This window comes from Macrobrachium rosenbergii, chromosome 23, assembly GCF_040412425.1.
Source record: "Macrobrachium rosenbergii isolate ZJJX-2024 chromosome 23, ASM4041242v1, whole genome shotgun sequence".
NCBI classification, from domain to species: domain Eukaryota; kingdom Metazoa; phylum Arthropoda; class Malacostraca; order Decapoda; family Palaemonidae; genus Macrobrachium; species Macrobrachium rosenbergii.
In genome coordinates, this window is record NC_089763.1 from 31,972,778 (window position 1) to 31,996,474 (window position 23,697).

Genomic DNA, 23,697 nt, shown 5'->3' on the forward strand with positions numbered 1-23,697 from the left:
ATTATTTTTTGTTGTTGTTGTTGTTGTGGAAGGTCTGTCTAGTCTAAAACATTTTCTTCTGTCTTTTACTTTCACTCATTCATTCTCCTCTCATGTCTTCCCTTTCCATCGTTTTCCTGGTTCCTGTTATCACCTCCATCCCCATTCTCGTAGTTTCATGAGGTGTGAAATTCCATATTTTCTCTCTCTCGCTCTCTCCCAATCTGCGAAAAAGATAACAATTTCAATTCTTCGAGTCCGTTCTTCTATCCCATTAACCTTCAAGACCGCATCGTACTCTGAAAGAATTTAGGAGGAGGAGGAGAAAGAATAGAAGAAGAAGAAGAAGAAGAAGAAGAGGATGGAGGAGTAGGAGAAATGGAGCCTGCGAGTAAGGGAACTGGCAAGAGGCCTATATGGATTCTCAGTTATCGGGAATATCATTTTTCGGAGATATTTATGGTATGGCCCGGGCGTCGTCTACTGTATCCCCCTTCCTCCTCGTTTGGTGGAAGCAGAAGCAGGAGGAGGAGGAGCGAGAGGGACATATTAAGCATAACATTAAGGTTCATTATCCTATCTATATATGCAGGAAGGCGATCCTTCCCGCCGACGGGCATGGAGTTAGCCTAGTGTCTCCCCCCCCCACCATAGACCGGCGGGTTTTATAGGGCAAAGCTGGGACATTTTTTTTTCTTACTTTATTGATAGGTTCTCTTGTCAGCATTTGTAAATAGGACTGGGTAGAGGGGGGGGGGGGGCTCTGTTGGCACTGTGGTGTGTCCGTGTAGCGACAAAGCCTCGTTCCTGATTCCGAATAACAATAATTTCACCCTGAATGGCCGCTGTCGCAAGTTTGTATTCCTGTATTAGGCTGTGAATTCATCCAAATATCTTTGAATAACTACTTTAAGATCGTCCGTCTTTCTGTACAACCTAATTATTAATTTGATTAATCGCCATTGAATAACTGTTGCAATCTTTTTCAGCGATTGCCTAATATACAAAAGGTACCGTAAGAAATACGCCTGCGAAGATTAAGGTATGAATAATTTCTTTAATGATTTCCGTTTCCATTGTTCCCTAAACTGAGGTCAAGCGTTATAACTGGCTTTAATTGAGGTGTTAAATATTCATGTAAAGTTATGTGGCAAGGTGGAACAAAGAGTATAATTTTTTTTTTTACTCTATTAATAATTTCACAGTACAGCATTGTCACTAAATGTTGGACTGAAAGAATATTAATGCTGAAAAAATGATGGAAAACACTAATGCGGGATTGGTGTAGCCGGCGCAATATTATTTAAAAGAAAGACGGAAGGAAACATGATATCAAACTGAAAAAGTATTAATTTTTATTGAGAAAAAAGAAAAAGATTCAGAATAAAAAAAACTGGAATTACTTTGCAGTGAAATTGACACTCCATCAGTATTATATAAGAAGATCCGAAATGCACAAATACCAAGTATCACGCAAAGACGAGAAAAAAAAAAAAGAATAGTCAGCATCAGTATCACAGAACAGTACAATTTACGCCGGCAGCTGGAAATGATAACGGAGAGAAATCGTGTACCATCTGTTGCCATCTTGCGTCTCTAGCTTGTATGTGCGGATTGCGTTTCTCACAGTTGAGGCCGCGGAGAAAGAAGTATATATATATAACTCACAACATATGTTAACTGCTCCAGACACAAGCCTACTTAAAGGGGAGGTAGTAGGGAGGGGAACACAGCGAGAGGGAAAGAGGCGCAGCACCAGCAATCCTGCTGGCAAGAGGGGGACGCTGCCCCCCGTGAATTTTCTGTCCCCTTTTTCTATTTCGGTAGGGGGGAAGAATTAGGCTTCGTTCTTGTATTTGATCGCTCTTTATTTTAGTTGAGTTGTTTCTTTGGAAAAATTGTTTAACGCTATTTCCAAGTTTTAAATTGTAGAGGCATATTAATAACTGTCGCGATTATCAAAATAAAAAAAAAAAGAGAAAAACCTGGAAGTTAAAAGTTGTCTACCTTGTGACGGCATCATGTGAAAATTACCTTCTATCACTTCCTTTTCGTTATCACATATTCTTGTTTCTCTCTTATCTACCTCCCCATCATCATCATCATCATCCCATCTCCATCACTGATAATTACCCTGTCTTCAATCTCCTCCTCCGACCTTGGTGTCCTCCACCCCCTCCCCATCCCCCTAGTAACAGTACAATGCCACCCCCACCCCCTCACCGACCCACAAGGCTGTTTAAGATCGACTCGTAAGAAGAATCCTATATAGTCAGCGCAAGTTGGAAGGCGCCCAGAGACAAAGAGAGAGAGAGAGAGAGAGAGAGAGAGAGAGAGAGAGAGAGAGAGAGAGATGCAGCTTATTGTTACTTCGTCTTTTCTGGATCCTTTACGTATTAAGAGAGTCTTTTTCTTTTTAAGATAGAGTAGCTTCTCTCTTCTCTTTTTTTTTTAACGTTGGTAGGTTTCCTGCTAAGAACAATTCATCCGTTGATGTGATGGTATCTCAGAAATTTAGAACACGCACAAACACACATTGTATATACGTGTAATATAGAGGTGGAACAAGTGACAATTCTCGAGACTCACCACTCGTTATCATATTTGTTTTTTTAAATGCGACATTTATCAATTTTCAAATCCATGTCTCGAGATGAGCTTTATTACAAAGATGTTTATAATCCCACATAGCGTCTTTTCCTTGTATCCGGTTATTCTTGTTGTCAGTCGTACACTCTGTAATTTTTATTATTTATATTTTTTTCTGCAGCTGTCCCTTTCGGTATAAGTTCTGAATGATCAATTTTGTGCTGACAGTTTCAGTCGTAGCGTGTAAACTTGAAGTTATTTAATTCATTACGTTGTTATTTTTATAATCTATCTCTCTCTCTCTCGTTTTGTTGTTTCTCAGCCCACTTTCATGTTTTCCCAGCGCAGTCAGCCTCTCCATGGAAAGACTTTTTTATGAGATTGAAATTCGGAGGTGTCCCTTGAGCGTTTTGTCTCCGCTTATTCTCCGCAGTGCCTTGGGAGGCAGAAGGAAGATGGGAAGAGAGAGAGAGAGAGAGAGAGAGAGAGAGAGAGAGAGAGAGAGAGAGAGAGAGAGAGAGAGAGTGGCGTTTAGGGGAGGTGGCTAGCTAGCTACTTTCAGATGGATGGGACAGATTGTAAGACAGAGAGAGAGAGAGAGACAGACAGAGAGAGAGACCGTGGTTAGTATCGGGAGGGGGAGAGGTGGCTGGCTAGCTGCTCTTAGATGGATGGGACAGATTGTATGTACTGTTGGTGAGAAATGGGACGAGGCCACTGATGAAAGAGACAGTGAAGATTATGGTTTATGATGGCATAATATTCAAATGGAATTTTGGGCGCCCCGCTGCTTTGTTGAGAGAGAGAGAGAGAGAGAGAGAGAGAGAGAGAGAGAGAGAGAGAGAGAGAGAGAGAGATACACACCTTCCTTAAGGCGTCGGGGAATTTTTAAGGCAATAGGGAATTTTGGGGACCCACTGCTTTGTTGAGAGAGAGAGAGAGAGAGAGAGAGAGAGAGAGAGAGAGAGAGAGAGAGAGAGAGAGATGCACTTTGAGGTGTCAGCTGCTTATTTCCGTCACATTTCGATGGAATACAGGTCACCAAATAGAGCAAAAAAGTTCTACTTCGGTTATGTGCTAAATAACTTCCGTTCAGATTTCATTTTAGTCAATGAATGTAATACAATGGAGACGTAAAAATTATTGTTAATTTCTTGAGATATTCAATTATTCCACACTACTTGATTATGTTTCATGACTAATTAGTTGAAGGGAGCCGTTCTTCCAACTATATGCCCCTTGGGTAGTGTGTATGTTATTTATATCTTTCTTGAACTATTGAATTGTTGAATGGCTAAATCAGGTATTACTGCTCATGGTGTGCGCTCATTCCGCTTTTAAAACCAGCGACCGTGATGAATTAGGAGACTTTGACTATAAGCCGAGAGTATAGAAAATAGAATATGAATTTTCAGCTTGTAAATCTAAGTGAATTTTTATGTAGAGAGGCCGACGGGACGGACTTTCTTATGCCCTTACGTAGTCCAACCTTTGTAAAACCCAGAAAGAAAGAGGAAGGCTGAACTAGGAGGGGGAATTCGTGAGGCGTAAGGAAAACAGAAGTTAGGTAAGCATTCCAAATCTTGACGCTCCGAAAAAATATCTTGAGAAGAGTCATTGAAACAATTCATCCGGGTTTAAAGCTAAATTCATAACTTACATCCTAAAATATTAGCGATGAATAACATTAAAATAACTTTGGGAGCATGATTGATAACTGGCTGAATCGCTAAAATAAATTGTTAAATTATCCTGTGTTTGTGTGTGTGAGAGAGAGAGAGAGAGAGAGAGAGAGAGAGAGAGAGAGAGAGAGAGAGAGAGAGAGAGAGAGAGAGAGAACTATATTCAGCAGTCCAGAAAAAAAGAACTAAATTGAAACGGGGGGAGAGAGAGAGAGAGAGAGAGAGAGAGAGAGAGAGAGAGAGAGAGAGAGAGAGAGAGAGAGCGTTACATGTAGCAGTCCGGGAAAAGAACTAAATTGAAACGAGAGAGAGAGAGATATTCTACAGAACGTGTACGTGTCACTCCGAACGTGGGATTTGCCTGTAGCTGTCTGGCTAGGACGACGAAAAATGAGGCATATGGAATCCGTAGACAGGATAGGAAGCTGCTTATGGTATGACACTAGGATCTCTCTCTCTCTCTCTCTATTTCTATATTTCTGAGGCTTCCTAAGGAGGCGGAGGGGAGGATAAGTCGAGAATGGAGACTGTGTCATTAATATTTTACTGATATTTTGTTTGTTCTTATATTAAATTCATTTGTATGTTCTTATATTAAATTCATTTGGGATGATTTAAAATGTGATATTATTCATTGACATTTGTTACTGCTGCAGCCTAATTACAGTAGTATTTTATATAACAATAATAAATAATAACAACAATAATAATAACCATTGGTTTTTTAAAGATGAATAAATGTTATAAAAATACCTTGTGACGTTTAGGGTTTAATTTGTGTGAATATAATCCCAGGCAATCGTGGAGTCGTCCCTGTATTTGAACTTCATTATTTGTCAAGAAACCTTTAATGGATTGAATCTCTCTCTCTCTCTCTCTCTCTCTCTCTCTCTCTCTCTCTCTCTCTCTCTCTCTCTCTAGGTTTACCTTTTACGTTTCTTAAATTTTAGGCTCTTTTCTAATATCCGTGAGCCACGAGAAAGGAAGGCTCCAGTAAAAGACAGTAGTATATCATGTAACCGTTTTATTAAACAGGACCGGAATATGAACAGAAACCCAAGACCTTGCCAATGGCGTCTCCGCTTTATAGATTTTGAGAGAGAGAGAGAGAGAGAGAGAGAGAGAGAGAGAGAGAGAGAGAGAGAGAGAGAGAGAGAGAGAGAGAGAGAATGGACAATGCTTATAAATTTGTGGTTACTTTTAAAAGTTTGCGATGTTAATATATTCAGCAGCATTCTACAATACATTTTAATTTGGAAATATTTTACCTACTGCATTTGCATTTGTATTGACGTCATCAATATGTATAATATTTAACAGGACACCAGTGTTGTATTTATAGTTTTTTCTTAGTAGGAGAGGGAGCGAGAATCGTTCGACATGATCATATATACATTAGTCTACTAGTCACATTAATCAGTTCTATCAGTTGTAATTACGAGTCACTTGCGCGTCGTAATGCTGCGTAATGCAGCTTTTACTAGACTCGCGTATCTTGGGTTGGAATCCGCATTGTATACATAAGAGGATGTCCATTAACAACATAGTTTCACTGTTGCTTTAAGAACCTAATGAACACTGACTTCTTACATTAGGTTCGTCTCCTTAAAGTTATAACTTTGGGGTCAAACTTGTGAGTTGTCGCGTGATTTAATAATCATGTTGTCAGTATTCCCAGGAATATTAAAAATTTGCCAATTCCCAAGCCTCGAATTCGGGACATAAACGGTCGGATGAGCGAAATAGCTGTGTTATTCCGTTTGTCAGATGGAAAATGCGAGTTCGAACAGAATAGCTGGAATTGTCAGTCAGTAGGGAATTGAGAGAATAATAGCCGGAAGCGACCTTGTATTCGTAGGAAAGGAAAATGAGAATTGAAAGTTTTTATCCCATTCGTCAAGAATGAGAATGGCAAAATTCGGCGGCAGCCGTAGGTGTTAGAGCCTATTCGTCAGGAGGGAAACGAGACTTCGAATGGGGAGAATAGCAGTAATAAGCGACGCTTTCCACGTGAAAGGCGAAAGTGACTCTGCATTTTCATGGCCGAAACGGGGGAAAAATGGAAGACGCACTTAGGCTAAGTACCCCAGCAGACGGCAACTACGGGACTGTCGTACATTTTCTACAGTGAATAGCCGAGGAGATACGCAGTCGTAATTACCGGTCATTACCGTTATTACACCACCCAGCATTACAGTAATTACATCTCTCGACACTGCTACAAGGGCTGTTCTAGAGGTTCTCCCAGGAACACACACACACACATTCATACATGCACATCGTCTTCTCCTCTCGTGTAAAGATCTCTCTCTCTCTCTCTCTCTCTCTCTCTCTCTCTCTCTCTCTCTCTCTCTCTCTCTCTGGAAAACTTTCATTTTAGGGTAGAAGCCAACCTGGTGCCTCTGCTGAAGAAGGGTTCTAACTTCGGTCGGGGAAAAGGGAGAGAGAAACTTCTTTTGGGGAGGAAACTGGGAAACTTGAATCATTTACCCGACGATACATTCATTTCCTTCTCTTCTCTGTTGCTGCTACTCTGCTTTTTCCAGAGGGGGAAAAAAAAAAAAAAAAAAGGTTGCTACAGTTCTGTTCTTTATTTGGACCTGTTAACTTTTCACACCCCACTGCTGCTGTTCCTTTTTACAGTGTCACAAGATCTTACTACTACTATCTCTCTCTCTCTCTCTTTAAGTGAAAACTGGTTCTAGATTTTTAGTAATTGTTAATGTTACTGTATTAAGGTGTATCTTGTTTTCTCCAGAAAATAGTTTCTCAATGAAAAATTGTTCAATATTTCTTTTCGACAGCTTCCATCTTGACGCTCTGTTTGTCAGTGTATAAAGATCTTTAGTTTCTTACTCTTTATTTTTTACTTTTCTCCTGGAAATTAGTCGTTTAATTTTTATTGTTTATAGTTTACTTGAAAAACGTGAATATTTAGAGCATCTTATCATGATTTAAAAGAATAATTTGAATTTGTAAGATTCTACATTCCACATAAGTAGTTTGTGTTTTTAAATGGAAACGATTACTTCAGAGTCAACAATTCTCTCTCTCTCTCTCTCTAACGTGGTTTAGTTTTATACCGATTATCTTATTGGAAGTCTCTCGCTGTCTCTCTCTTATATCCGTGAGTGCAGTAGCGTCTTCCTCTTCCTCTCTTATAAGCCAGAATGTGCTCTCTCTCTCTCTCTCTCTCTCTCTCTCTCTCTCTCTCTCTCTCTCTCTCTCAGCCAGCCAGCCAGCAGGCTGAGCAGCGGCAGCAGCAGCAGCAGCAGCAGCAGCATCTTGGTACCGCAATTAATTACCAGCCATCAGTATTGGGGGAACTCTTGGCCCGGTCTTTGGCCCTCAGCTTTCCAGGCAGGTATTGGGGGTTGGGGAGGGGAAGAGGAGGAGGAAGTTAGGAGTGGAGATGATGACGACGAGCCTGCAAAGAAAATAAATGAAGTTAATTTAGAATGACGAAAATTTCTCAATTTAGGAACAGTTTTTATCATGTTAATACAATTAATTTATTAACTAAATAGTAGATTTTCAAATTCATTTGTAAGATTCTACATTCCACATAAGTAGTTTGTATTTTTTAAATGGAAACGATTACTTCAGAATTAACATTATCATCTCTCTCTCTCTCTCTCTCTCTCTCTCTCTCTCAAAAATATTTTGGTATACACACTTATCACTTTGTCTTGTCTAGTGAAATTTATATAAATGTCAAGGAATATATGCTTACTCACATAATATATATATATATATATATATATATATATATATAAATATTTTATATATATATATATCACTTTGTATATATATATATACATGGAATTTATATATAAATGTCCAATATATATATATATATATATATATATATAAATATATATATACATATATATATATATATATATATATATATATATATATATATATATATATGTATATATATATATATATATATATGCATATTTATATGAACATTTATATAAAATTACATATATATATATAGGCAAGAGATTATATATGATAATACATATATATATATATATATATATATAATATATATATATAATATATTTTCATATATGAAATATGCATATTTCTTGGTTAATTTTGAAATTTGCTAAAAGTCGACGTCTTGAAATTTGCTAAAAGTCGACCATAAAGTATTCTACCATAACAGCGTTGTGTCATATTTAAATCGTATCAAAAGATTGTAACTTCCAATTCTGTCGGGAGTATATGCGTATATAGGATTTGCCTTTGTATATAAGAATTAAAACCTTTATGCTGTAATGTTTTCCATACGGGGATTCGAAATATGTATTTCCATGATTATAATGGATTCTGAACCTTGCCCTATAAATTTTTCAGTAATTTAAGAACCTTTACTATTCATGCACTAGTATACTCAATTATGAACAGTACAGATACGTATTTATATAAAGTATGCTTTCTTAGTAAAAGAAATTGACACGAGAATGGATGTTCGACAAACTATGTAGCTTGTATGAATAAAAAAACGCTTGACGGAATTTACCATTGCGTCGTTAATTGCCAGAGAGGCATTTGAGGAACACAGAGGAATGCAGAGAATGAACAAGCCGGCTTACCTGAGAGTTCCCCACTTCATAACCACTGTCCTGATTTTTTTTTTTTAATCGGAGGCAATGCGACAGGGGCTTTTGGGGAAAAGAGAGAGAGAGAGAGAGAGAGAGAGAGAGAATTCCACAATCGGAGGCATGCGACAGGAGCTTTTGGGGAACACAGAGGAAGGAGGAGAAGAGAATCCCACAGTCAGAGGCAGTGAGACGGGCTTTTGGGGAATATACAGAGAGAGAGAGAGAGAGAGAGAGAGAGAGAGAGAGAGAATTCCACAATCGGAGGCAATGCGACAGGGGCTTTTGGGGAATACAGAGGAAGGAAGAAAAAGAGAGAATCCCACAATCGAAAAGTGAAGATAGGCTACGCGACCGAACACCTCGACTGAGCCTCAAATTCGCGACTTCGAGCTCCCTATTGTCAGAATATTCCACCGCCGCCATAAAGACAGAGTCGCTCAATTGATCCAACAGAGACTTCTCGAGCGAATCGGGCCGCCATTGTCTGCCGTGAATGTGTGCAAATGTGTGGATGTGGGGTTTGGGGGAGGAGGTTAAGGGGGTGGGGAGGTGCAGGGGTCAGGAGTGTTTGTGCTGTGGTACTGTGGCGTAAATGGCGCGTCTAAGTATGAATAATGCCACTGGGGAAGGGGGCTGCAACGAATATGATTATTGGGGTGGGGTAGGACTTGGGGAGGGGTGTTTACACTACCTTGTGTGAGGAATGATATTTTCTACTTGATTTTTTAGGGGGAAATTGTCCTTACAATCTTTTTTTTTTTTTTTTTTTGAACAAACCAGTACTGTGTATCACAATAAGGAGCAAATGAGATTTCAGGATTAACTACAGCACACACGCAGAGAGAGAGAGAGAGATGAAAACTTATTGAGTATTTGTATAAAAGAGAGAGAGAAAAAAATGTGTAAGTTTATAATATATATATTAAAATATAAAAAACACACATACAAGCGAACACAAACAAACATGAGAGAGAGAGAGAGAGAGAGAGAGAGAGAGAGAGAGAGAGAGAGAGAGAGACGAGCGAGGAAGGAGATTCTCCTCAGTGAATTAAATCACCACATTGAACCTAATATACGTTCACTGAAGATTAAAATTACAAGGGAAGAAGAAATACGAACCACCAACACGTAGTACCTAAAGAAAAGGAATTAAAAAACGAGATTGGGATGATAACAGAAATTTTTATTAACTAGTTTTAAAAACCTTCCCTCAGCGATGCTCATTAAAAGTTCCCTTTTTAGAGGGAAAGCCAGAGTTTTAGTTTTCGGAAGATTATTATTGCCATCGGGTCTCTCGAGAGGGGGTGTGGGCTTGTAGCAGTAGAGCCTAGTGGAGGAGGAGGAACAACATCGGGAATATTTGAAGTTCTCTCTCTCTCTCTATGTATGTTTGTGCTCGCTTGTATGTGTTTTTTTTTTATATTAATATCCATTAAACTTTCTCTCTCTCATTTGTGATTGTGTTTGCCTGTGTGTGTGTGGGTATTTATAATATAAACACTCAATAAGTTTTCATCTCTCTCTCTCTCTCTCTCTCTCTCTCTCTCTCTCTCTCTCTTCTCTCTCTCTCTCTCTCCTTCCTCATCCTACTTTGTCTGCACCTCACACACTAACCTTAACACACAGGCTGGAGGGTGCTAATTACAAGCTCCGTAATGAGATTAAGGTATTAGGATGTAAAGGTTCCCTTTTCTGTTGAGGCAAACTTCCTTGTTTGAGGTAGACTTCGTTTTTTTATATGTAGCAATTTTCTTCCGTAAAGGGCTTTTTGTATTAGGAATCACGTGCATGTTCAGTCATAAGAATAAAAAAATATATGATTTAAGTTTTCATGTATAAGGATCTGTTGAGGCAAACTTCCTTGTTTGAGGTAAACTTCTTTTTGTTATATATAGCAATTTCTTCCGCAAAGGGCTTTTTGTATTAGGAATCACGTGCATATTAGGGCCATAAAAATAAAAAAAAATTATATGGATTAAAGTTTCCATGAAATTTTGAAAAATTTGAATTGTGCAATGAAGTATATATCCAAGTGTGTGCATTTAGAAGTAAATATACAAACAGCTTAACCTTACAAGATCTTGACATAAGTAGGGGAAGAAAGGAACTATATTCTTCCCTACAAATCCCTAAGGAGCGCGCGAATTAGCGCATGCGCGCTCGTAGCCTCACCTTGGTGTTGACAAGTCTCCACCTACTTACTGGAAACTGATTATCTCCGCTAAAGTGATTAATGTAGAACCGCTGAACCGTTGCTGACGCTAAATAATTTTCTTGTTTGCCGAGATGATTGTTCGGGCGCCTCGGGGGCGTGAGAGGCGGCGGGGAGGCGAGTCTTCGGGAGGGTTGGGGGAGGAAGAGACTCCCTTAGTAGAACGAAGATTCTCTTTCCCTTGAGGAGCTGAGGAGGATTTGTATGTTTTCTGTTGAAAGTTGAATTCACGAGATACTGGATTTAAAAGCCTGTGTGGTCCAGCGGTTAGGACGCTTGCTCACCAGGGGGTCTATCGAACTGAGCAGTGAATCAGGTGGTACCGGCTTACAGTTACGGATAAAAGGGTGGGCATTAATTAAATACTGTTTGACCTCTTCATTATATTTTTTCCGTTGCGTTCTGCTTGATGCATTTTCAGCTGCCTTGAGGCCTAAGGGTGTGATGAGATAATAATCGTAATCTAGGTTTTTTCTCTTCCCTCACTTACTTTAAAATTAATTTTTCGTCTGAGATACGAGATCATCCTCCTCCTCCTCCTCCTCCTCCTCCTCCTTTACCCTAATATTCCTCAAACGTGAGACCTCCTTATTCTTCGTAAGTGAGAGCTTTCAACTTCCTTTTTCCTCAAATTCGAAATGGTCATCCTCCTCCTCAATTGAGATATGAGATTTTCCTTCCCAGTTCTTCTATATGCAAGTTCTTCCTCCTCCATCTTTTTACCAGGATGAGATCTTTCTCCTCCTTTACCTCCTCCTCCTCCTTTTAATCTTTTCCTTCATATAACAGATCTTCCTCCCCGTCCTCCTCCTATTCCACAACTTCCTCCAAAATGGATGTGCTGCTCCAACGCACCTTTCTCGTATGTAGCGACGATGTACTTGAAAATAATTGAGAGCGTCTCTTCTTCTCTCTCTCTCTCTCTCTCTCTCTCTCTCTCTCTCTCTCTCTCTCTCTCGTCTCCTTTTCGGTGTCGTCGCTTTTGTATTGTCGTTGTTCGAGGGGCCGCAACACGGCCATTGTATACTTTCAATAGGGGGTCACTAAGCCAATAAGGAGAGAGAGAGAGAGAGAGAGAGAGAGAGAGAGAGAGAGAGAGAGAGAGAGAGAGAGAGAGAGAGAGAGAGAGCCTTGTTAGGGAATGTTGAGTATAATATATATCAGTGGTTAAGAAGAAGAAGAAGTGGTTAAGAGAGAGAGAGAGAGAGAGAGAGGAGGGGGGACATAACTTCCACAGAGAGCGGAAACGACCACATCCTGGGTTTACTTCCATTGGCAGAGGGAAGAGGCTCCTGGAATGGAAATTAAGATTGGAAATAAAAAACAGGGGGGGTGGGGCATTTGATTTTGGGGGCTCAAGAGACAGTGCTTTGCTGGACATTGAACGGAAGCATGAAAAGGAGAGCTGATAAAAAGACAGAGTCAGATTGCTGAGCACAAGAAAGCGTCAGACTGTGGATGAAAATGTTTAGTGACATTGTTGTTAAACAGCTTCAAGTGAGATATTAATCTTCCGTCAGGTATAATGATCTGTCTGTGTTACTTTTTCAGATGACAGAGAAATAAAACATTGACAACAAAGTCTTGATAACGTAGATTATAAAACAATGTTTAAATACAACAAAATGGCTTGTCAAAACAAAACAAAATTCTTGACAACGTAGATTACAAATCAGTTTTTTTTTATTTTGCGACGAAACAAAAATGATGAAGTATATTTTCTTCCAAGAGAAATAAAACGGGAAGAAAAATTCGCCTGGCTTGCAAAACCAGTCTTGACAACATGATTATAAAGCCAAACCAGTCTCGACAACATGATTATAAACCCAAAACTGTCTCAACAACATGATTATAAAGCCAAACCAGTCTTAACATGATTATAAAACAAATGTTGAAATAAAACAAAATGGCTTGTCAAAACAAAACAAAAAAATCTTGACAACGTAGATTTCAAATCAACTTTTTTTATTTTGCGGTGAAACAAAAACAATGAAGTATAATTTTCTTCCAAGAGAAATAAAACTTAAAAAAAATTTCGCTTACGTACCAATTTTCCTCTTCCTCTCGACGACGAAGCAATTAAAAAAGAAGTACTATTCTTTTCCATTAATTTTTTCCCTTTCTCCAGGGGCAGCATCGCAGCAGCTCCTAAAGTAACAGGAATTAGCTGGGTGAATTTTTAATGATTCTGTGGGAAAGACGTCGGGGAGAAGCCAACCCTTTCCATCTGTTCTTTTGTTCTTCCTGGCTTTTGAAAGAACCAGAACTTTTTTTTTTTATTTTTATTTTATTTATTTTTTGTTCATTTGCAATTCGGAAATGTCGATTCTCTTTGGCACAGTGCGCTTTGATGGAGTTAAGATATTAAATATTAATAATTTCTTCTGTTGCGGAGTTGATGAATGGGGGCCCGTGAAAAGAATTTTTAATTTATGCTCATTTGATAAAAATGTCTACCCGACAGACTTACAAGGGCAATTAGACATAGACCATGTTTATTTTATGTAAAATACTACCAGACAGACTTAAATAGACACGGTTTAGGATGAAATAAATGGCCGAAAAAAAAAATGTTAACACTTTTGACGGATTTTCAAATGAACAACGAGGACGGGCTTTCCTTGAAATTATTCTGTACTGACTTTACTTGTAATGATAGATATTCTATTTGATCAGACTTGCACCATAATATCAGTTTAAGTACATGAAATGTTAACCCATGACTTAGCACTTGTGTCAACTATGGCCACGGAATTCGGTCTTTGTCTGTGAACATTTATAAAATTTGCTCCTTTCATTTCGCTGCACATTTTAGTATAAATCATTTTGAAGTCAACGATTTCTTCCACATGCTGGAAGAAATCATTTTTGAGTAAAACTACAGCGAATGAGCCTTCCCTTTGACCTTATTCACAAAAGCAATATCTTTCCCGACCTCATTCGACACATGAATTTCTAAATTGACTTCATTCCATGTTTTATTCATTTGGTTTTGACTTCCACGCTTGGTCCATGAAATCAGCGCCATTGACTTCACTCTAGATGGAAGGACTGTTATTCTCCCCCTAATTTTCCATTTGCTTATAAACCTCCGCTAGCATATGGATTTTCCTCCCTGGATACTGACCTCTACTTATCCGTGTATTTAGCGACCTTGATGTCAGTCATCAGCTAAGGATTTTATTTTCCCTATTTTTCTTGTTAACTTTACTTTCCATTTGGAAGGGCGGCTTCTCGATTCAGTCCAAAATTCGACGATATACAGTTTTGGTGACGTTTTGGACCCTTGGCAAAATCGACCCCTGCAATACACCCTCCCCCTTTCCCCAACAAATTCCCTCTCCCTCTCCCACCCCTTCCCCCACCCCCCACTCCCACACATCATCTCCATTTGCATCGTTTCATCAAGCATCGGAGTCTCCTCATTTGCATATAAAACATCTATATAAAAGGGATAACGCAGTCGAGCGTGAAGTCTGCGGCCAAACATCGGTCGCCGTAAACCAATTGATGTTTTACAAAGGAGTGGAGAGAGAGAGAGAGAGAGAGAGAGAGAGAGAGAGAGAGAGAGAGAGAGAGAGAGAGAGAGAGAGAGAATTTTGTTAACTGTAAAGCAATTCATTGCCACCGGTCTTACAGTAATGGTATATAGGGAAAAATGTCGCAAAAGTCGAAAGTTTAATTTTAAATTTTTTCAAGACTTGCCGAATCCAATGTCATGTCTCTTGTTTATTCACATAATTCGTAACATAAAACAAAAGTGGGCATTTTGAAAATACCCAGAATGCACATGAATGGCGTGTAGGAATGTGTATGACGCAAGGCCAACGGGAAATGTCACATTGACCAGTGACAGCAAATCTCTGATGCAAAATCTACTTTATACGAAATAAACAGTAAAAAGCGTTGAATTCTTTAAAGGTTACTGACGAAATACTGAAATCGTTAAATTATAGGAAAAGATGCGTAAAGCACATATTTACGGTTAAGAATAAAAGAAGTGGATGAATAAAAATAATGACAGGTTGTATTCTTTGACTCACAACCTTTGTACTGTAATGGCATTCAGTGGCTGTCGTCGACACTTATCTGTATGATTTGTTACAGGCTATCTATTCATTGATGTTAGCTGTTCCTTTCCTGTTTGTCATATCCGTGTGTCACTTGGCGTGTCTTCTTACTAAACAGGAAATAAGATTTGCTTCAAGTTATACTCTAGAAATTATTACGCTTGTTTATCATCAGTTCAAGAAAGCAGGTATCGTAGAATCTAAGTCCTTTATCACAGGTTCAAGAAACCAAGTGTCGTATAATACAAAAGCGCTTGTTCAAAGGTTCAAGGAACCAGGTATCGCAGGATCATACGTTTGAGAAACCAAGTATTGATTGTACAATCCAAGTCTTTATATCTCATGTTCAAGAAACAAAGTACCGTATAAAAATCACGAAACCAGGTATCGTAGATTCTAAGTCCTTATCATGATTCAAGAAGCCAAGTATCGTAAAATCTAAGTGTCAAGTGCAGGTGGAAACTCTACTTCATAACAAAGATGTTAAGTGATGAAAGCCAAAAAAAAAAAAAAAGTTAACAGTTATTGGACTTTGCCTCCAAGTTTTATCAATGGTCAAGTGGGCAGCGTGAAGTGGCCGAATGTGTTCCATTCTGAAGCAACAGGAGGGGAAGGGGGGTGAGGGGCACTCGGGCGGTATATCTTGAAGACGTGGAGAAGGGGGAGGCAGCCAGATCTCTTTCATTCTCCTGAGATCTTTCTATTTCGGTAGGAACTTGATATGCCTGTGTTGAAAACTGTATATACACCCCGGTCCCGATCGAGGAGAAAGGACTATGTAAGATGTTGAGAGAGAGAGAGAGAGAGATTATGTGTAGCGAGGCACGACTATTTGAAATTCATCGTACTTCATTTCTAGAATTGTAATTTTTCCTGTAACACAATTATTTATGTGGATTTTTTCCTGTAACACGATTATTCATGTGGAAGTTCATGCAACGTCATTTAGATCTTTAGTCGTGTTTGTCAACGAGTTAATATTCTATAAGATTAAGAAGTATGCATTTCCGCAAACAAAATATTCTCGTCTGCTTCTGAAAAAAAGTCTTTTCATTTAGGTAATGAATTAGGTACATGGTGGTTAATCGACTGTGGTTAGTTGCAGACAGGGTGGAAAAGCGTGGGATGCTTAAAAACCTTCCCTCTTAAGGACTTTCTTAGAATGTAGGTTGAAACACCATCTGGAGCCATGTTGAAATTAATACATATGCATACATACATAACATATACACATACATACTTATACACACACATATACATATATACTGTAATATACACAAACACACACACTATGTATATATATATATAGATAGATAGATAGACAGATACACGCACTCTTCAATGTTCCATCTATATCGACGTTTCCCTTGACGGCCATATCCACACAAGCCTGCCTCTCTTTCTCTCCCCAAATCGCCGCTGTAAATCAGAATTGATATAAACTCGATTTTCCATAAAGCTAAAATTTCTCTGTTTGGCGGCCTGGGGACCGGCGGTGTTGGGAGAGGGAGAGGGGAGAGTCAAAAGGGGGAGGGGGTGAAGGGGAGCCGTTCAGGGAGCAAACGGAACAGAAATTAAATTTAAATGAAGGCAAATGGTAGAGAGATATCATACTGTAGGGGTTGGGGAGGGGAAGTTCATGGGTTTCGGAGGTTGGTTGAGAGTACGGGAGGGGGTGAAGTCGATTTGAGTTGGGAGAGGGAGTGTGTATGTGGGGGTGTTGGATGAGGGTTACATGGTTATACATCGGTAACCGTTCCCGTCGGACGCATTTTACTCCTGCTCTGGCACTTTGGGGTTACAAGTGGTATTAGGTGTGCCGAGCGCATTGGCGCATAAAGGGACCTCTATGTATGTTTGCGCGCGTATGAAAGATAAATACAATCTGAGTGTTTTTCAGCCGTTTTTTTTTATTTCACATCTTTTCGAGTTCTCGCCTTGCTTGAAAAAAGGCATTATTGAGTTTGTGGATCGTCGAGGAGAAGAGAGAGAGAGAGAGAGAGAGAGAGAGAGAGAGAGAGAGAGAGAGAGAGAGAGAGAGAGAGAGAGAGATTCAAAATCTTACATAAACAATACCAGGCGCTAACATTTCTCATGACAACAGAAACTTTTTCTTACTTCTGCCCTTTGATTTCCTAATTTTCTTCATCAGCGGATGTGCGGGCAAAAAGGTATTGTCATTTCCATACTCAAGCAATGTTCAAGGAGAAGGAGAGAGAGAGACAGAGAAAAAAAAAAATTGAGCCTCGTTCGTCATTTCATTTTGAAGATCAAATCGCGCTCCGAAAGTTATATATGCGGGCGCAGGGAAATTGGATGATGATGAAAATAGGACACTTTGAGCAAGAGATGCTGAGACGAGATGGGAAAGAGAGAGAGAGAGAGAGAGAGAGAGAGAGAGAGAGAGAGAGAGCTTTCTGAATGAGATCTGATTTGACCTTATCATAGTTTGATTTTTCTAGCGAAACAGCCAAGTTATTATTAATTTAATATATTCCTTACATATTCTTTTTTAGATCTTGCGGTGTCTCTCTTATATCAGCATTGGTAAAATAGCTATGCTAGAAAAATTGAATTGAAATTACTATTGGTTTTAGTTCTTTGTAATGGACAGAGAAAATAATTTCGCCGAGTTCATGATCGGATACTCTGGACTGGAACGTTCATTATTTCACTGTCAGTGCTTCTTGCTTGCTTGCTTGCTTGCTTAGCTGTAGTTTTCCCATCGCTGCAAATTGCTAACGCAGATTCCCACATGTCTGTCGGTTCGATCACCTCGTTATATACTCGTATATTCTCTCTTTCTCTCTCCATTCGCATCTCTTTCTCAAAGTGACCTATTTTCATCAACATCCAATTTCCCTGCGCCCGCATATATAAAACTTTCGGAGCGCGATTTGATCTTCAAAATGAAATGACGAACGGCTCTCTCTCTCTCTCTCTCTCTCTCTCTCTCTCTCTCTCTCTCTCTCTCTCTCTCTCTCTCTCTCTCTCTCTCATGACTGATGCCGCTGGAGACCTGAGTAATCCTGAATAATCTTGTCACTCGATAGACCCTCTCACCTAATCTGACTCGCAAGAGGCGATGATGGCTGGTGGCTGTCTAATTAGACGTTTGGAAATGCCACTCATCCTGCCTGGCACAGTTGCATGATCATGCGTTAAAGGTTTTCCATCCGTTCTGATGCGCCGAGCCTCTTTGAGGATGCGGTTAATTCAGCGCCTTGTGATTGAAGAGGGACTGTTGAGCTGAAGGATTCTTGTCCTTTGTAGGCATCTCTCATACTCTGAGAATCTCGCTGTAATTTGGTTGAAGAGACATTAGCCGTCAGGATACATTACTGTTTCCTAGAATTTATAGGCTCATTTAATGTTGGATTGGGTACCTGTTTTTAATCCCCTTACAAATGTAGCGTACCCTGTAGCTAAGAATATAGTTAAGAATATAGTTATATTTGCATGTTAAATTATTTTCCCTAAAAGAATATTAAATAACCTTGAACCTAAGCGGGCTCATTAATAATACCCTTACCCTTGAGACACCTGCTTGCGAGCATAAAAGGATTAGGAAATATATCATGGGCCCATAACAGGAACCTCACGACAAGTGAGAGAATCTGACTCCGTTTAAAGCGGAAATTATTATTAATTTTAAACTTTTAGCTTTGATTTTTAACAACCTAAACTTGACTAAATTCATGAGTGATTTTATGAGTGGTCATGTTTTTTTTTTTACACCTTTTGTTGTTCACTTCAACAACTAATGAGGAAAATTAGCAATGTCAAAGACTCGTTCATACACATACATTCACGCAAAGACTCAGAGAGAGAGAGAGAGAGAGAGAGAGAGAGAGAGGGGAGAGAGAGAGAGGGGGAGTTTGAAGGCTCTTTTGATGATGGAAACTTCGTAATTACTTGCTTTGAATACATTATGAAGATTAGCTTATTGTTCCTCCCTTAATGTGAGGGGAATCTCATAACGATAATGAGGCCTCTTTTTAGGAACACTGTCATCGACAAGGAATTAGGTCTGAGAGAGAGAGAGAGAGAGAGAGAGAGAGAGAGAGAGAGAGAGAGAGAGAGAGAGAGAGAGAGAGAGGGGTTATTACATCAATATCGAGAATTTATGAAGAGTCAGTGCAGGAGTAGTGGAGGCCTGGCAGTAGCAAAGTAGTAGTAGTAGTAGCAGCAGCAGGTCCACAGCATGGTGGAGAAAGGGGAGAGAAGATGGGGAGGAGGAGGAGGAGGAGGGAGAAGGGCCACATTCGAAGAGGGGAGAGGATGGGTAAAGAGGAAAGGGGGAGGAGGATGTACTAAGGGAGAGAGCTCCGACAGCATAGCAATCGATCACGTTGATTTATTGCACATCCGCGACCATCCACTGATCTCTCTCTCTCTCTCTCTCTCTCTCTCTCTCTCTCTCTCAGGAGAGAGGATATTTTACCTATAAGAGCTTCACAAATTACGTCGCCCTTCGATTCAATTTCTTAACCCTTAGTCACACCATAAAAGAGATTTTCCAATATTCTCTAGTGATCGTCCTGGCTTCAGCTAATACCAACTAGAACGAGAGATGGGACGAAAGGGTGGTTACTCTTCACCCTTTGTTTAACAAATGACGAGAGAGAGAGAGAGAGAAGAGAGAGAGAGAAGGAAGAGGTAAAAGTAAAACGTGATGTCGGGTGTTCAAAAACGTTTGAGAATTATCGCTCCTGCCTGACCTTTCGGGAACTTTCGGACAAGTGTCTTGTTGATTTGGGAAAAATACTGGACGAACTTCCCCTGAGTTTTCAAAGTCTGCGCCTCCGCCTTTCTCGAGTTATTTTTGTCTCGCGTGAATGCTGACAGACTTAACTTAATATTATGATTTCGTGCATTTTGAAGTTTTCAAAAAGTATTGTTTGAAACACGGCAGCTGAAAGTGGTCAGTTTTTAGGGAAACTATTTAACCAGCTAAATCTTCCTGACCTTCTCTTTCTTACACAAGTACACTCTTACTGTATATACATAAATAGGGCAATATTTGATCTTTTGTAGCAGCCCTTAGAAACACGCTGCATCCCAATTATTTATTTATTTATTTGAAAAGTGTACTATAAAAGTTGCTGGCCCCCTTTATCTTTTGTTCTTTTCTTGATCGGGTTATTTAAATGATTCATTTAAAGTAGCCGTTGATGGGTGTCCCTGATGTGTATAATTTTCGCGTTGGAATTGTTAGAAGTGACAATATTATTGCTTTCCCGATTTTACCAAAATCGTTATATCAGTTTATATAACTGCTTGTTGATCAAGTTTAAAATTATGCTATCCTGCTTATTGCATATTCAATGGCTAATATTTTTATTCCAGTATCCAATAGTTAATATTTTTCTTCCAGTTTTTATGTAGTAAATATTCTCTTTCTCATTTCAGGAGTCTCCAATGGACCTGAGCTTTCAAGTGGTTGCAACCAGGAAAGTCAAGAAAAGAAAGCAGCCTCCAACTGCTCCAGTACCAGAGGAAAGCAACAACAATGAACTCTCAGAGGAGCAAAAGATGGACTTGTCCACGTGTGTTGAGCCTCCGAACAAAATTACCAGACTGGACAGTGTCTGCAAGGAGGACACTGCTGCCACAACAACAGTGCCTATGGATGATCATCCGTCCTTAGACACTCGACCTCCAACACCACCAGAAACCCCTGAGGGAGGACCTGGTAGTGATGGAGAACAGTTTCCAGTCGAGGAGCAGCACCCGATTACTGAGGAGCTGGAAACTCCTGTTAGTGAAATAGAAGAGCTAGAGACACCCGTTTCCGAAGAACCTCAACCTCTCCCTACCGAAGGAGAAGAAAAGGAAATGGAAGTCGAGGGCAACATAGAGAATTCAGTGGTGGAAGAAGAAGGGGAACCTGCTCCAGCAGAAACTGAACAAGAGGCACCTGAGACAGTAGAGGAAGAACAGACTCAGGAGGCGGAAGAAAATGTAGAAGCACCCGATGAAACACAAAACAATCTTGGAGGAGACGAAGAGCTAGCTGTGGATAAAGAGGGTGAAACTAGAGAAAATGAAATAGGAGATGTAGATGGTGCTGACGATTTTGATATATCAAAAGAATCCAATGAACTAGTAATGGACCATGACTCTGAGACTCCACTTGAAGTTGATACTAGTCATGAAACTGAAGGGGAAGGCGAGGGTGATGGGGAGACAGAAATGGACCATAGTGATGGTCAAGAGGAACAGTCTAACAGTGTGGTTGGAACAGAGTGTGAAACTGAGACTGTCAAAGAGTGTCCTGATGATGAACAAGAAGATAGTGCCATAGATGTAACTGAAACCAGTGCCAGTGAACCGATTGACAGTGATGACAAAGACACAGACTTAAATGTAAGCACTGAATCCAATGAATTAGATAATGAAGTGTCAAGTGAGCCAACATCTGTCACAAAACATGTACAAACAGATGAAGGTCCACTTAACCTTACTCAGAGGTGTAAAGATGGCAAGAAGGGTTTTGGAAAAGATTGCTATGTTTTTACAGATAATGAAGACGACGAAGAGGGCGAACAAGAAGAAGAGCGTGATGAAGTAGGTGCCCTGGATCTTTCTCGGCATGCTCGTACGGTTAGGGAAGCCAGAGCACAGAGAGAGAGCCTTGATTCACCACCTCTTGCCAATGGAAACTCCCCTGGCGATGGTTCAGGCAAAAACAAAGCAGCCCGAGGGCAAGGCACACAGACGATTCTCTCTATCACTCAAAGTAACAAATCAAAGAAACTTAAACAAAAGAATGCTACCTCTACAACCACATCACCTACATCACAGACTACTGCTACCACGCCTATCAACAGACCAGCGATGCCACTAGACTGGGCTCGATCTTCTCTTGTGTCAACCCCAGTGAGTCCCCAAGCTGTGGCTTTCAGTGATCTGATGACTCTCTCCCATGCTGCTGTACAACTACAATTAGCCATGGCACATGCACAAGCCCAGGCTCAAGCCCAAGCTCAGGCACAGGCCCAAGCCCAGGCTCAGGCTCAGGCTCAAGCATTGGCACAAGCCCAGGTGCTCAAGAGCTTGAAAGTGAGCGAGTCCCTTAGTATTATCAATGGGTCTGGTGACACACTAACCATCAGCCCCATTCCTACTTATTCAGAATCAAAATCTGCTAAAACCACCAATTCCAAGACCGTTAGCAAGAGCCACCACAGCAACAAGACAATGAATGGAAATTCCATAAATCATAATAAAACATCAGGTAACAAATCCCATAGCAGTCTCAAATTAGCAAGTGGTCTTGTCAATACTAAAAGCAGCGGTGGTAGCCTTCCAGCTATCAAAACAACAATACCCAAGTCTGCCCTGACATCACTAAAAATTCCATCGGTGCCTGTTTGCTCTAAAGCAAACAGCACCACAGTATCTTCAAGTGGTAAGTCAGAGAAAGATCACAAAGATCATCCAGAGAGAACAGGAGACCCTGTCTTTAAAATAACAAACCAAAAACTAGCAGATTTCGTTCGTCGTCAACACCTTCAACAGAAAATGAAGCAAAACAACATGAAATCAAGCACTGTAACCAATATAACCTCTTCCACAACCGATAGTTTGAGCAGTAACAACTCCACCAAAACCACGACCTCGACTGCAACAAAGAGCTCTTTAATCAGCAGTTTCAAGTTGGGCTCGCCCTCTGCGACATCCTTCAACAGCAATGCCACATCAATCTCAAAGACCTCAGGGGGAGGGTCGAGCCAAAATCACCGGACAGGTGGCCATAGCGTTCGAGCGACTAACACCAGTGTCAGACAGATCCCTAATCCATCCCTCCTTCGACAGCAGTCTGAATCCAGGATAACGGGTGGCCTATCTGGCCTAGGCTCTAGGAAATCATCAGAGTCCATCAGTAAAATCGAGAGTCTGACTAGATCCCTTCACGAAAAAGCATCAGCATCCTCCCTGGCAGCCATAAACTCGGCTGCCAGATAGATGGATGACTGGCTGGCTGGCTAAGCGAAGGAAAAGAGTGTCCCAAGTTTATTTATTGTTCTCGTGAGTGGCAAATAGTTGTGTGCATCTATACTGAGGATTTGCATAGTTGGTTAGGAAAGTTTCACATCGGTTTTGAAACTTTGGTGTGAAAACTTTTCTTGTTGCAAAAGTCGGCACCTTTTAGATTTTATTATCAGCTGAACTTTTGTCTTGTAGCTTTAACTAAAACTTGTGATCTATCTGAGGAAAACAGAGGAAAAAGCATGAAGCTTCCCTAGACGGCTGTTGGTTCACATTTACAGTACATTACTGATATTCCCGCCGTTTTGGTGATAAGACAACAATAGTGTGGAAAGCTCTCGTGAAAGTTTTACGGCTCTGTAACTTGATGCCAAACTTTGAGGTGAACCTTACAAAAACTATTTGACTGTCTCTGAAAGGTGACACAGCGTATATATATTATATATATATAATAATAAAGTGTATTAAAATATATCTAAGTCAGAGTAGTTAATGAAGTTGTGCGTCTCTCAGGAGGGGATTGAAGTGTAAAAAAAAAATGAGAAGATATATTT

At 40.0% G+C, this 23,697-nt stretch overlaps 1 protein-coding gene and 1 long non-coding RNA gene across 4 annotated transcripts in view; one reads left to right on the forward strand and one right to left on the reverse strand.

The window, feature by feature from the left end:
• LOC136851444 (uncharacterized) overlaps positions 1 to 23,614 on the forward strand; it is a 329,520-nt gene extending 305,906 nt beyond the window's left edge. For all 3 annotated transcript variants that reach the window (XM_067125531.1, XM_067125532.1, XM_067125533.1), the window contains one exon: positions 20,561 to 23,614. In XM_067125531.1, coding sequence (XP_066981632.1) covers positions 20,561 to 23,119 — 2,559 coding nt within the window. In that variant the 3' untranslated portion in view covers positions 23,120 to 23,614. The remainder of the gene's footprint in view (positions 1 to 20,560) is intronic.
• The window catches only part of LOC136851446 (uncharacterized), a 651,038-nt gene continuing 634,894 nt past the window's right edge, over positions 7,554 to 23,697 (reverse strand). The window contains exon 4 of the long non-coding RNA XR_010856881.1: positions 7,554 to 7,677. This is a non-coding gene — a long non-coding RNA (uncharacterized lncRNA). The remainder of the gene's footprint in view (positions 7,678 to 23,697) is intronic.